Source organism: Aplidium turbinatum, chromosome 4 (genome assembly GCF_918807975.1).
Source record: "Aplidium turbinatum chromosome 4, kaAplTurb1.1, whole genome shotgun sequence".
NCBI lineage: Eukaryota > Metazoa > Chordata > Ascidiacea > Aplousobranchia > Polyclinidae > Aplidium > Aplidium turbinatum.
This window is the reverse complement of record NC_137475.1, coordinates 4,847,279-4,863,037: the sequence shown is the minus strand read 5'-3', so window position 1 is coordinate 4,863,037 and position 15,759 is coordinate 4,847,279. Positions and strand designations below refer to the sequence as shown.

The following is a 15,759-nucleotide window of genomic DNA, read 5'->3' as shown; positions in this document are numbered from 1 at the left end:
TAATTCTTTTGAGACATCAGTCTATTGTTCAATGCTTAACTTAGAATTGCAAACGTTAGTCAGCAGTCTATCACCACTCACAGTTTTGCAATGACAAAGATTATAACGAATTAATATTGATTAGAAATTTAAAAAAAAGGGAGAAATTCTTTGTAACGGTCGCAAAATTCTATTGATTTTTGATAAAATTTATAGAAAAACATCAAATCAACATTTAGATTACTGATTTTTGATGGTTTTCCAACATAAAGCTCATAACATAATTTCGTCAATGTCATCAATCGTCATAAGTGCGTCGCGAGTTCAGCAAATTCTTCTAAGTGTGCCGCTTCGAAACCTATGAAACATTTGATTCCATTATAGGAGAAGCAATATACTAAAATTTTACATAAAGATTTTTTAAGGGTCCGCGACCGCTTCAAAGGTACCAAAAGGGGTCCGCCAAAACAAAAATGTTGAGAACCACTGGTCTAGTGTGACAGTGTGTAGGCTACATGTATTCCATAATTACGCAAACCGCTTTTTTCGAGCCTTGTTCTGCGTAAATTGTTTCATCAATGCGCCCTAGTCCAGGGATCTGGCAATCTTGTTTTCGATGGAGATAATAGCAAGAGCAGAAAGCCTGTCATCTGTTATGGTTGAGCGCAGGATATTCTTGATCCGTTTCATTCTGCTGAAGGTCCTTTCAGCACTGGCGACAGTAACTGCTGTGGTCAGAAGAATTCTGATGCAAATGCAAAGATTCGAATATATCTCCTGAAGGCTGTTCTTGTAGCCTATTATTATGTACGTTAAAAAATTGCTTGCCGTCACAAGTTCTCTCTCTTTCTCGATGACATAAATAAAACGATTCAGTTCCATTATTAGTTCGTTGGCATCAATGTCTCCCATTTTTCTTTTAAACTGTTTGCAGTGATTCTCCAGTTCATTTTCTTTGAGACACTTCTTCAGGCTGCTAGCATTGTATAGAAATCCAAACAACTTGTAGGTTACCACTCCACGAGTTGATCAAAGTGCGAAGAAACAGAAGATAGCCTATGGCCTGATCAATGAGAACAAGAAAAAGTTGCAATTTGAATTTTTTCTTCAGCAGAAAAACGACTCGAATCATCAGCACATTCGTGATCAAACATTCTCTTCCTACGCATTCTACGGCCCACCGTGTTTTTTGGAAACACCTGCTCAATACGAATAAGCTCTGCTATTTCGCGTGCATTTGTGACCACGGAGGTATATCCTGTATTTCGATAGTCTTCCAAAAACGTCGGCAGAGAGGCCCTCATTCCTTGCGCAGGGTCGGACCTCCGGTCGGAGGGTGGAGAAGGCAATTGCTACGCCTATGCATACAAAGCTACAATAGTCGATAAAGACCTACCAGAATTTCGGCTGAAATTACGATACGGCACTAAACAAGTTACAGTTTTTGACTTTATTTTATTACTGATAATTCAGCATCCACACACCTCCTATAGTAATAGGAACAGCTGGTGTCGCACTCGCACCTATAATTTACGATTTACGGTGTAGGCTATTTGGAGTGGCGTTTTCTTAGAGCTTTTCTTAAAGGTTTCAGTCGTGTGCAAGTAGACAACTAAGTTAGTCATTACATGCTGGCCAGTTATGTTATCTTTCTGTGGCTTATTTGCAGTGATGTACGCACATACAAAAAATATTGACGCCGTCAGCGTTAACGCAAACGTTCGAAAAACCATACGCCGTATGATGCAGACGAATGGACACTTTTCATTGACAGCTCCAAACGAAGTTTGAAGTGTGTTCTACTTCACAATGGTAACGTGTACGGTTCTATTCCGATAGGACATTCGGTAACAATGAAAGAAGAGTATCAGAACATCAAAACCGTTCTTGAAAAGTTAAAGTACCATGAGCATGGTTGGCTCATCTGTGTAGATTTAAAAATGGTGAACTTTTTGCTGGGGCAACAAAGTGGCTACACCAAATACCCATGTTTCCTATGCTACTGGGACAGCAGGGCCAAAGATCAGCACTGGAACAAAAAAGAGTGGCCTCCAAGGCTCACCTTGACACCTGGAGACAAAAATATCATACGTGATCAGTTAGTTGATATCAAAAAGATCCTTTTTTTGACTGTTTCTGAACTCGCCCTGCCCAAGTCCTTTGAGTCAATCTTTATTTTGGCACTTTGCTATTTCTGTGTGTGTCTTCAGAATTTCTGCACTCCATTGGAATGTCTATGTGCATATTGTGTGAACTGTAGGCTATAATTCAGATAATAGGCTACCTTGTCACTGTCCTATCGACATGTTCATCAGCATAATGTAGCGTTTGATGTTATTTTGTTTGCTCTTTTGCATGCCTATTTTTTATTCCAAGGCATGAAATTTTAATAAAGACAACGCAAATTTGTGTGAATATAACATAGAATGCTTGTTTGCTAATTAAAGCTAGATTATTGCAGGTAAAACAGTGTTTATTGCATCAGAATTCCTTGTTTTGACAACAGAGGGGGGCAAAAATTGATTACGTGATGTGATAGAGAAAATCTGAGTTCATTTTCGGATTCAGCGCCCCAAAATTAGCTAAAATGAGTTGTCAAAACCCAAACCTGAAATTTTGTGTAGACCAGTGTAATATAACAACGTTTGATGCTTTATTGAGGAAAAACATGTTTTCGTTTATCAACCGTTGCATTCACTCCTCAAATCGCTTTATATCAGACTTGATGTCATCTGATTGTTTTTATCGTTTTGAATACTTTCAATTCTTCCAACGCTCATTGTATGTAAATTTGTAATAGTAGATAGCCCATTTAGGCTAGTGAGCTTTTAAACCGACGGCATCCAAAGTGGCTCTCTGTGACCTTTATGCATTTGCAGTTTGTGTATTATTTTGTTGTTTTTGTTTTGGATATGGACAACTTTGTCTGACGCAAATAAATAATAAATAAATAATAGGCCTATATGAAACACAACTGCCAAGATATTATAATGAGTTGAATCTTTGCAGAATTAGATGATTCTAAAGAGCTGGAAATTTATTTTGATGAAAATAAGGAAACAAACTTAATTCAGACATTTAGAATCTCACACAAAATTTGAGGTACTCACAAACACAAATTGCTAATTAATCTGCTTGAATGGAACATTAAGGATATTATAAGTAGGCTACCGTAAGGTCAAAGGTAGGCTCATAAGTTCTAAATGTATGCTAAAGCTTTCCATTTAGCTGTTCATTCTTTAACTTGGATAAAACTTGGATCTAACTTAAACAAAAATTAAGTCTTAAAAATTGCCCACCTAGTTTCAAACTAGGTGGGCAAAGAAAGGGCTAGGGGGGCAATTGCCCACCTAGTTTATATGTGAAAAGATGCTATGGTGACCCCTGTTCTAGTCGTTACCATATGAAACTGCCAAGAATGACCTACCAAAGGCTTTGTGAGTCCGAGGATAAAGGTTCAAAACCAAACTAATTTTGCGGTGTTTGGCAACACGAAGTCAGCTTAAATTCAAAACAAAATCAATAACTTCAGAAAAAGTGAAGTAGACATGAGGTTGACTGATAAAATTTCATTTTAATTATTTTCAATTTTTCCAAAAAGGTAGCATTTTTATGAGTGTAGCAAAGGGTCAGATATTATTTTATAATCTATGCTCAACACATCCCAACTCACCACCTGCCAGATGGTCAAGTAACTTACTGGAGTTTGATTGGTTGTTGCAATCTTTACCCTGGGACTGAGAAAGCTTGTATGAGAGTTGATCCTGGCAGTTTCGCATACTTGTACAGGCTTTGAACCACTAATCCAATTTTGGTCACCAAATTTGACACACTGAAATTTTTGCTTGTTGAACTGAAGTGTTGTTGTCTGTTGATTAGCCTAGCCTATTCCATCACTACTGCTGAATGGAGAGCAGACCTTGAAATGCTCAAGCACACACCCCAAAAGTTAAAACTTTCCCAAACCCAATCTTTTGGTAGTTTTTTTTGCTTTATCTGTTTCTTTTCGTGAAATATACTAACTCAGCTGTTGACGATTTCAATTCATTGTTGCTTTATAGACTTACAGTGCGGGCTGTCATTTGTATTGTGCTTTAATATGGTTTAGACAGCAAATACATTTTGCCACAAAAGTTACTACCGTAGTTATAAAATTTGACAATGTTTGTTTGCTTTACGATATAGCCATGCAAATAGTTTTATTCAAAAAGAAGTTTTATTTCATGAAAATCAAGGTAGAATAGCAATTGTACACATGGTGTTTTTATCAAGTAAAAAAGTTCATTATGTTTAGCATATAAAAGTTTAGTACAGTTTTGCTATGAAAAAAGTTTAGTAATGTCACATCTATCTCGTTATTTTAAAAATCCATATCATCCAGAAGGTGTTGTCAACATCTCCACTGATTTGTGCAAAGCAAGAGTGTTAACATGCGTCCAACGGATTTTGAAGAATCTTCAAGCAACTCATAATAATTGTGATGGAGGTACGTATGGTAACAAAAGATCATTTGATCAGGTTTATTTGGGTGCTTTGTCATTGAAATAACTTATGGGTAATTCCATTTATAATCAAACACCCCTTGTAACCACTAGTCACAGATTTTGCTTATTTTGACATATTTTATACATACTAAAAATGATGAAAATAGCAAAAAAAAAATTGGAAATATCTTAATGGGGGCCTAGATAGAGCGCTTTGAATTTTCGGCCACTAGTAGGATTTTGGGAGCTGAGCACAGCCATTTTTTCATTTCGCACAGCCATTTTTTGGCAATAACTCTTTACCTTGAACGATTTTCATAATGAAAACATGCATTTTACCAATTTAAGACCTAAGGAATTCATTTTTGCACTTTAAATTATGCTAAGTCTCTAAGATAAACATTTCAAATGGTAATTTAGGTATAAAGTTTTTCTTATTTTATTTTTGATACGCTAACTGTGGGGGAATATTTTGGAGCGTTGGGAAAAAAGTGCAAAAAAATGTTTTTTTTCTTTAAACAAAGCAATTGAAGTATAATACTTTTACCAAATTTAGTTGATGTAAGTTTTGCATAAACCAAAATAATCAACTTAGAAAACACCAGTAATTTAACTTAAATTGTTATGAAGAAATGGCTATAAAGTTAAAACATAGTACTTAGAGCACATCAAATGTTCTTTGAACATCTTTTGCAAGTGTATTTGAGGACAGTGTATCCCTATTGCCTTAGTTCTGCTCTATTTTATTCCGTTGTCTTAAACTAAAACAGAATGACAGACTCAGTAAACTTATGTGTACCATAAACATTGTAAGAGATCTCAATACAAACAACACAAACAGAAATCACTTCATCAACTTTTAAGGTTGGATGCATCAATAGCAGTTTTTTAAGTGGTTGATTAAGCCAATTTTCTGATTGAGTAATTAAGAATCAGTTTTCACAGTACTTACACAAGTATCTACATTCTACAAAAGGTCATAGAAGGCTTGTTCAATTTTCTTCAAGTCTTCTTTTTTAATTACATAGTTGCGTCCAGATATTGTTACAGGGCTAGGAGCTGAAACAACATATAAAATGCTCAGAAGGAACACAGCAGAAATCATCCCTCGGCCAATAAAAATATTGAGATGGTCCATGAGGTGCCATGAACTTGATGTTGACATCTCCTTCGTCCCTAAAAACTTCTTGCACCATGCCAAACCACCAATATAAATTGTATGTGAATGCAACATAATCAAAGAAAGGCAGTAGTTTCAAAGAATTTGTGTATTCCAGTAAATTCTTTATCATCACTAATCCTTTTACATGCAATACTGTGAGAGGATTTTGGTTCAAAATAATGAAAAGATCGTGTGCCATGTACAGTGGAGCCTTGAACATACCTTTCTATTGTGTCATTCTTTCAAGTTCATTGCTTTGAATGTCAAAAAACTGTATGCCTTTTATGTACTCTTTACAGAATTTCATTATTGCATCAAAATCGAGAATTTGGTTTAAGTAAGGTCATTGAAAACTTGCTCTAGTGGCCAATCATTTCACTGTGCCTCCTATTCCATCACAAGGAGACTTACCATGACTGGTGGCAAAAAAAGTTCAGGAGCAATCCATTCCAAAATCAGTTTTATGATACCGTAACAGAGGTTAAGCAGGTTTTTGTACTGAGCTGCACATCCATCAGCAAAATATTCGATTTTCTTTATTTTTTCGTTTAGTTAAAGGCGTACAAAAGTTGTAATTTGTTAAAAATTTTGTAGACAAATCCAAATGCTGTATCATGGCACAAATCATCTGAAATAAAACACATGGATTGTTGGATCCGGCCACCCTCGGGGACATCACCAGATTAAAACTGGACTACTACTACTGTTGGACAAATTTATCTTCAGAATTCTTGTAATAAAATGCCACTGGATGTATTGAGCATTGACATTCCAGTGGAATGATTGCACTTCATCTTGAACAACAAGCTTGTAATTTTCTGCAATATCTAAAATAGCAATACAGCTTTCAAAGTTTAGTGTTTGTTTGCGTTCTGACAGATACTTAGCTTGGCACTTAGCTATGAAAGAGTGTGCTGTAAGCTTGTCCACTGCTTGTGTTAGAATGTCTGTGAAAGATGATGAAGAAACTAAGGTTTTTAGAGTTGATCGATCGGTGGACTGCCATTGTGTATAAACAATGTCATCCTCAGATTCACCTGCTAGCTTTTCTGTTAAAAATTGGTGTAAAACTTCTCTTCCAGGACAACTTTCATATCTATGCACATTGCACATCTTATTTTCTGTGTTACATACAATCATGGACATAAAATCTTTGTAATGTTGAGTCATATTAGTAGCATTACATAGTAAGATAGTGTTCTGATGTTGTGTACACACACAGACTGAGTGTGTACCACTATGTGAGACGTTAATACACCATTTAGGGCACAGGTGTCACAAAATTTTGATCAGACTAGCTGTGTGATATCAGCTGAATAATAAAACATTGGTAATTTGACACATCAAAAATTCATAAAGAAACGCACGATAATATGGCGGAACCATACAAATATTGTGACAAAGCATCAGTTATGTTTCAATAATATTCATTTTTTTGATATGTATCATAGCCTATGGGTTGATATTTTCTAAGTTCAATATTTTGGTTTATGCAAAACTTACATCAACCAAATTTGGTAAAAGTATTATACTTCAATTGCTTTGTTTAAAGAAAAAAAAACATTTTTTTGCACCTTTTTCCCAACGCTCCAAAATATTCCCCCAAAGTTAGCGTATCAAAAATAAAATAAGAAAAACTTTATACCTAAATTACCATTTGAAATGTTCATCTTAGCATAATTTAAAGTGCAAAAATGAATTTCTTGGGTCTTAAATTGGTAAAATGCATGTTTACATTTTGAAAATCGTTCAAGGTAAAGAGTTATTGCCAAAAAAATGGCTGTGCGAAATGAAAAAATGGCTGTGCTCAGCTCCCAAAATCCTACTAGTGGCCGAAAATTCAAAGCGCTTCATCTCGGCCCTCAATAAAGATACTGTAATTCAAAATTTTTTTTGCTATTTTCATTATTTTTTAGTATGTATAAAATATGTCAAAATAAGCAAAATCTGTGACTAGTGGTTACAAAATTTGAAAAAATCTGATGATTATAAATGGAATGCCCCTTATGTATAATATAGATTTTCAGTTGTTTGGGCCATGGAAGCGTGAGTTTTACAATAGTATTTAATCTTTTAGCAGTGATTTCAATATTTTATTTTTTCATGTCTAATGCTGCAAAAACTTTTAAAGAAAACCACTTTTGTGTGAACCAGGAATCATAAATACTGCTATGTAGCGATAGAGCTAAAACAGTTTTACTTGGTCTAGAATCTGGCTTTGTATTATAATAAGTGGAAAATAGCTTAGTGTTAGTACTTATTGAATTGGTTATGATGGAGCTTAAGCATCCAGCACTTTATCTTTTGAAGAATAATAAAGGGTGTTCTAAACTTCTGAACTAAATGCTATAACTGGGCTACATTACTTTATAATCCAGAAACATGCACAATTGGACATTGTAATCACAAATAGTAAAACAATCTTTGTAAAGTTACATTTTCTGCTGCAGTTGCTAACAAGACCAGAGACAGAAATTGAGAGTTGAAGACATGTGATATGTTGAGATATTTTTGGAGTTAAAACAACATTTCAAAAATTTGCTTAAGTTTAAAAGCAGTGTCAAATGTCTCACTGACATGTATCGACCGTGATCAGTAGATTAACAAAAGTGCGACACGTATTCTAAATCAGGGAGCGCAAAGTATGTGGTCATTATTAAAAAGGTTATGAGCATTATAGAAAAAGAGTTAAGAACCACTGCCCAAGGCTAACCATTTACAGATCGATTGCAACTTAACATAGGGAAAATCAAATAGTAAATATTTTTTATAATGTATATATTTTTAATATTTATCTTTGTTTGGTTTGAACATTAACTTTTTCATTTTAAACTTTCACTAAAAACATTCCATTGTTTACTGGGTTTTTGTTATCTTTTTCAAAGTTATTTTATAAAAAAGGTATGATAACCATTTGATGTGTATAACAGGTATTTATGTTGGACTTGCTGGAGTTGCATATGCATTTTACTACCTTGCCAAATGTGGACATTTTGTTTCTCATACTGAAGATTTTTTGCAAACTGCGGATGCTTACATCAATGTTGCTTTGGATTACTGTGACAAAAGAAAAAAGCAGTAAGGTTTTAAATATAATAATTTATCATTTCAAACCATTAGTCTTTAATTTTTGGCATACAATATATACAGAAATAATTTTGAAGTTAATAAATCTTTGGGCGGGGAAATTTTGACTAAACCTACTTGCTCAAGTATTCAGCTTGAAACTGTTGCAATCATCAATGCTACATTCATTCTTTATATGGTTGTTTCAATAAAATTGAAGAAGATTTTTAGAAGACTTGTCAGTGCAATGCAAAAATCTAAATTTTGCTTTATTGAGCAGTATTAACTGAAATGTATGTTCTATGTGTAAATTAAATCAAATACTTTCTAAAACCTCTACAGCCTGTTTCACTCTGACAGGGGATCATCAGAAGGTCCTAAAAATATTCAAAAACAATAAATCGGTAATACCTGAAAAGATATTACACATTATAACCTTAATTTAATCTGCAAAAAAACCTCAGAATTACAAAGGACTTCCTCCATCGGATGCCACAAAAGCCTCAATTAAGACATCCTTGAGCACTTTTTGTAGTATATATTAATAATATTTATTGTTGTATGGCTACATATATTTTTTAATTATTTTTTTGTGTTCTAACATGAGGGTTTTGTTGTTATCAAATTTCTTTTAGCCGAAAGGATCAAGTATCATTTCTTCTAGAAAATGGCGGAGTTTATGCAGTGGCAGCATTAATTAGCAATGCAAAAGGCAATCGAGAGGTAGGTGACATTTTATGTTTTTTTTGTGTATGGTAATGCGTTTTTTTCCATCTCCTTGAGGTTGGCAGTGTGCATGTCATAATTATTTTAGTAATGAAAGATTTATTTAAGTGTTTACTAATTTGTGAGTTTTCATTATCTGGTGTCTTCCTCAATTTGACGGGTTAACTCATATGATTTGTTATATTGTTCTGCCTTCTGCTAGTCTTTTCACTACGTTTCATTATGCCATTTTATTATTGCATCAGCAATGTTAATAGAATAAGATTGTTTTAAAGTGTTACTTGCTGCCAAAGAAATCAAATTGCTCAAAATAAATATCTCCTGGTGTGAATTTTTATCACACCCAACTGTTGAAATCATTTTTGGCAAAAACTGGAACAAAAAGGTCAACAGAAACATTAATTTCTTTTCAGGCCTGTCGCAAGCATGTTGAAGCTTATAGAAATCTGGCCAGTTATTGTGAACCGCTTTCTTTTCTTGAAAATGGAGCAGACGAACTTTTTGTTGGAAGGTAATAAATTGATCAGTTGTGGTACCCTACAGTCTACAGATTTTGTTCTGATGTTTAACTTGTCATGGGCAGGGCTGCACTCTTGATTCGATATGTTTATTGCCCTACTATGATTTAATTAGAGTTTTAAAAGATATGCAAAAATATTGTTACATAGCTTAGCGGAAACCTTTTACTGACCTAGGTTTTGTTACCAATGACGCAGCCAAGTGACAACTAGCGAGCTATATTTCAAGCAAACATAATAAAACCTTTCCAAATGATTCTATTTAGGCTTGAGGGTAGTTACTTTTCATTAAAAAGTACAGGTGGTCCCATGCTTTATTCAAGTGTCGGGTATAAGAAGATAAGGTTTTCATTGTACTAAGCTTTCGGCACGAACGAGAGTAGGGTGGCCAGTTCCTTTCTCTCGGCCACCTTTCCTGCAGCAATTGTGCCCACCCAATTTATTACACCCTAGGTAGAGGTGAGCGGTGTTTTCAACAACCAGCATAAGCTGGGAGTCGAATCAGGTTTGCATCACTGGAAAGCCAACGCCTTATCCGTTGCGCCACTCCACTTTTCATTACTGTGTGGTTTAATTTCAACTCAGCCTCCAAGCAACTTCACGTAATGAAACAATCTTATTGTTTATGATTGAACAACTAGTTAAGTCACAAACAATAAGATTGTTTCATTACGATTCACAGGTGGAACTTTTTGGCTTGCAGCACACCAACTATGAAATTTCGATGCGTGTTAGTCAATCATAGTGGCTGCAACGACGCAATGCTGCCATTTTGTTAAAAGAAACAACGCAATATTTATCAAATAGTATAAGGTGAAAAAATTGTTAGAGTTAGCTGCGATGCAATGGGGCTCAGGATTTCATAAAGTCAACGCATTTTTTAATAGTGAAAGAAGGAAAACGGGGAGCAAGTCTTTTAGCCGCAGACAGTTAGGCTCCGGTCAAATAGGCGCGCACACTGTGGTGTCTGGATATTTAGGTGCGGAGCACTGTGGCGCCCGTTCATTTAGATGCTATTCCTAGTAAAGTCTGCAGATTGTATCAGCTTGGCAGGTAGGGCAATGCTTTTCACACAAAATGTTGTGTTGAACAGAAAAATATGTCATGGCTTCCGTGAGTGAAGCTGCTTAAACCGGCAATGCTTTTCACATGAAATGTTATATTGAACAAAAAAATATATTGTGTTTTAATGCGCGTATTTGGCATTTATTTGTTGTTAGTCCAGATTTGCGTCGGCGAAAGCTTTATCAATAAATTATTCAAGTTTTCGAACATGACTGAGATCACATTTAGTGAGTCAAATAATAACTACACTAAACATCAGTAAAAAATATACCGTAGCCTATATTCAAGCGGGTGGTAGGCTTGTGTGAAGAGTAACTTAGTTTTCCGTCAAAACCCCGACTAGGTTTAGTAACGAGCAAAGTCGCACCATTATGCTTGCAACTTGTAGCCAGGGTTCATATGTCCTATAGAAATGTATTCATGTAGTAGAGCATTGTTTCATACTACTCGCCACACGACCAATCCATCCCGAGTAGAAGTAATTGCGAAAGATAACAGATTAAGTAAGGTGCCATCTGGCGCAACCTGTGTTCAGGATGCATAACAAATGTCCTGTGGAGATGTGCTAATATCAAGAGTAGTAGAGCGTTGTCTCGCCTCTCATCTCCACACGCGCATTAACAAAACAACATATTTTTCTGTTCAATATAACATTTTGTGTGAAAAGCATTGCCCTACCTGCCAAGCTGATACAATCTGCAGACTTTACTAGGAATAGCATCTAAATGAACGGGCGCCACAGTGCTCCGTACCTAAATATCCAGACGCCACAGCGTGCGCGCCTATTTGACCGGCGCCGAACTGTCTGCGCCTAAAAGACATGGACTCGGAAAACGTACAGTAGTTAAAGTAAGCCAATTAATTAATTTAGGTAGAATAATACTGAAACTGCTTTCTTCTGCAAAAACAATTGGGGAGAACACAATTTGTTGCAGTGTTTGTAGACGAATCGCCACTTGTCGTGTACGTTTAAATTGACAGATAGAAGCGATCCTGCTGGTTGTCAAAAGTATATACCGAAAGGTTTAATGAATTATTCTTACAGATTGACCAAATTAATTGAAATGTTTGCAATACCTGTGCAAAGTTTGTTGTCAAATTTCTCTTGCTGTCTTGAGGAAGGAAGTAGCAGTTTTACTTGCATAATAAATGACTTAAATCGGCTAAGATTATTCGAAACTCAATTTTTGGCTCATCTGATGATTTCAGATCGGGATATTTGCTTGGAGTCCTTCTATTGCAAAGAGATCTAAACGCTGAAATTTTGGATTCAGCACAAATAGATACTTTGTGTTCAAAGATTGTTGAGTCAGGGAGAAAGTTCAGGTCTCGGCTCCGATTTGATGGTGATATTCCCCTTATGTACGAATACCATGGAACTTTGTATTTAGGTGAAAAATAAATATAAAGATTATCTAATCTTTATATCTAGATTATATAGATGTTTGAGTTGCTCTTAAAATAACATTTTATTTTACAGTTTCCAATAAGAAAAATTTTTAAAACTTGTACATGTGAGTATATCCAATACATATCCATCATAACAGTTTTGTTTTAATTTGTTTCTACAATTTAGATAAAGAGGTGATTTTCTTGATCCATATACAGATACAACCTAGCAACCACACGGCATGTAACATAATATAATCTTGCGAAAATAAACTATAAATTACAAACTATAAAATTCTTGCTTCATAAGGGCTAACATGTGTAATGTGTATACTATAGCCGAAAACGTAATATATAGTTTATTTTCGCTTTATTGTGTTATGTTAAATGCCGTGTGGTTGCTAGGTTGTATTTGTCTATAAATTGTTTCTTTCGATGATATTTTGGGTGTTTTTATATCATTTTTCATACATGTTACCACATTCTCTGTGCTTATTTGCATCATGCACATTAGAGCTGGGCATTAGAGCTGGTAAAATAATTTCGATACAATATTATCAAAAATAAAACGATATAATCTAAGTTTCGATATTTTACGGCGAATCGCAAAGCACGGCTTTCTATATCTGCATGAAAAACACACTGAGCACTGGTACTGACATGAACAACATTTATTGCAAACAATGCTGCGATTTAACTGTCGCAAACTAAAGATTTTTGGACAAAAATGTCAGCATGTTGACATTGCAGGGTTTTAGGCACGATCTCTTCTTGGAAACAATTGAGCCACTAAGTGAAAACACCCTTTCACTACTAACACTGGTGGCTTGAATGCACAGAAGTTTTCTTGCAACTTTTGCAAGTGTAGGAAAAGTCAGTGCATTTGCTCGCCACCACGTACAGATGCAGCTATCCTTGTTAATAGTTTTTGATGCAAAATAGAGATGCAGCTGTGAGTAGCAAAACAAAATGAAGTACCGACCTAGCTGTAGCTACCGTAGGCTGCGGCCGCTACAATATGCTACGGCCGCTACACTATGCTACGGCCGCTACACTATGCAACGTAAATTCAGTCAGCTTGCAAGTTTCCTATCGTATTTACCGGACTTCATCCTTCGCAACAACGCAACACGTGGGAATCAATAAGCAGGATTGCGTAATCACAAAGACTGCTTGTAATGCGTAAACAATGCACACACGCTTGAGGGTTGTCTGCGCGTGCGATGTCTGTGTCACCTCGCATGCGAAAATGTTGCTATAATTTCAGTACATTTATAAACGATAAAAACGGAGCTTTGTGAATATATATCGCTGCCGAAAAAATATGGTATCGAAATATCGCCCAGCTCTACATGCACTTGTGCAGGACACCTTCACCTTAGTATGTTGCGCTATAATCATCATTGAACCTTTTAATTCTAAAAGCATGATATCAATGTATCTGTATAAAATTAACCTAAGCATAATTATGCGAGCACTGCATAAGCGCATAATACTAGTTAATATAAATTATGTTATCTTCCTCTTGATTTTAGCCAAATTTATATCAACGATAATTAAAAGTGCGTGCATTTAAAAAAAATAATAATAGTAATATTTGCATTGTAAATTATCAACAGGATCTGGCCATGGTATCGCTGGAATTCTCCAGGTGCTTTTGTCTTTCCCCAACTTCCTCAAAGCCCACCCAGACTCGACTCAGTTGATTCAGCGAAGTGTAGACTACTTGTTGCATCACTGCATGAAAAATGGTAACATAGCTACAGATCTGGACGGAGTTATCGATCCTGGAAATGAGAGATTACTTGTCCATTGGTGTCATGGAGCGGCAGGTACTTCGGTTCATTCTATTGTGTGGAAAAGAAACTGATTTTCTTGCTTATTACCGGCTCACTGTGATGATCTACTTGATCTCCATCTGTTTCATATTCTTATTGAAAGGTGTTCTGGTACGCGATTTTATGGTTTTTATTTCTACAAAACATTTAGTTTACAACAATATTTGCCCTGCTTTTCGTTCCAGGAATAATCTACATGTTTGCGCGAGCCTATCTTGTGTTTGGGAAGCAAGCCAAGTATTTGAACGCCTGCAAGACCTTGGCGGAAACAGTTTGGGAGAAAGGATTATTGAAGAAAGGTCCTGGAATATGCCATGGTGTGTCCGGGAGCGGTTATGTTTTCTTCCTCATGTACAGGTTGACTGGGGAAGAGAAGTATTTGTATAGAGCTGAGAGGTGAGTACAACGATGCAAAAGCAATAACGAAGCGCGTTGAAGCTCTTGTTGCTGTATTCATCTTACCAATAACAAAACTCTCAAACTGTTTGATTACTCTCAAATTTTAATACAAAATTGAAGCTATGGTCTTTAAAAATTTAATACTGTATTATTTCTCATTTCTTTCAATTTTAAGAGAAAAATCTTCATTTTTTTTTAAGCTTGGAAAGTTTGATAGACTCATGCTGCCATTGCTCGTAGTTCTATTATGATCTAACGTTTTTGAACTGGTGTTTGTGTGTTATTTTTCACACCTTTTTTAATGTTTCAACTTGAATCACGTCAACGACCTAACTGACCTAACTATGCAATCTTTGCTCAACTGATGTTTGTATTGTGGTTTCAGATTTGGCGGGTTTATGTTCACCGAAGAGTTTGACGTCGGTGCACGTATCCCCGATTGCGAGTTCAGTTTATTTGAAGGAATAGCTGGGACTTTGTGTTACTTGAACGATTTAATGCAACCAGATAGAGCCGAATTTCCTTTAGCTAATGTCTTCTTAGAGTGATCTTGTCGAACCACAAAATGATTTCCTCCCATGCACTGCCAGTTGGAAATAAACTTTGTTACCTACCACGCCGAACGCAGCGATTAACAATTGGAATACAGCACATTGGTGACTTTTACGTTTTTGTTTGCTCACTAACTTAGTTAAACAGAGATTCATATTTGTGACAAAATTATTCATAGCGCATTACTGAATAGTAAAACGAGGTAGTTCTTACTAGGTATCAGAACTGTGCTGATTACTCACTAGCACACATGTGGAATTGAATTATTTATGAACACCTAACTGTATGTATTATTTAACGCAAATCATATCAGCAAAAGTAACGTTTTGAAGTAATTTGTTATTGATCTTCCGTTAAAAGTTTATTCACTTTTAACATCAATGGTTGAGATTTGGGAGTCAACTGTGTAATATCCATAAAATTCAATAAAGAAATTTTGTTATGAAGATTCTTTTGGACTCATCAATTGTCCTTTAGTTATTCATCGCACTGACACACTGAAGAGTAGAAATCTCGTTCTGATTGTTCTGACTATTTGTATTTTGCACAATTTAGAATGACCGGTGATGACTATAACATTT

General features: G+C 35.5%; 1 protein-coding gene across 1 annotated transcript; it reads left to right on the top strand.

The window, feature by feature from the left end:
* Positions 1–4,277: 4,277 nt before the first annotated feature.
* Positions 4,278–15,182, top strand: LOC145768213 (lanC-like protein 3). Its single transcript, XM_082579700.1, has 8 exons — positions 4,278–4,465; positions 8,556–8,703; positions 9,327–9,414; positions 9,831–9,928; positions 12,210–12,391; positions 14,009–14,221; positions 14,413–14,623; positions 15,012–15,182. Exons 1-8 carry the CDS (start codon positions 4,318–4,320, stop codon positions 15,172–15,174), a joined length of 1,251 nt encoding a protein of 416 aa, XP_082435826.1. The 5' UTR covers positions 4,278–4,317; the 3' UTR covers positions 15,175–15,182.
* Positions 15,183–15,759: the final 577 nt, after the last annotated feature.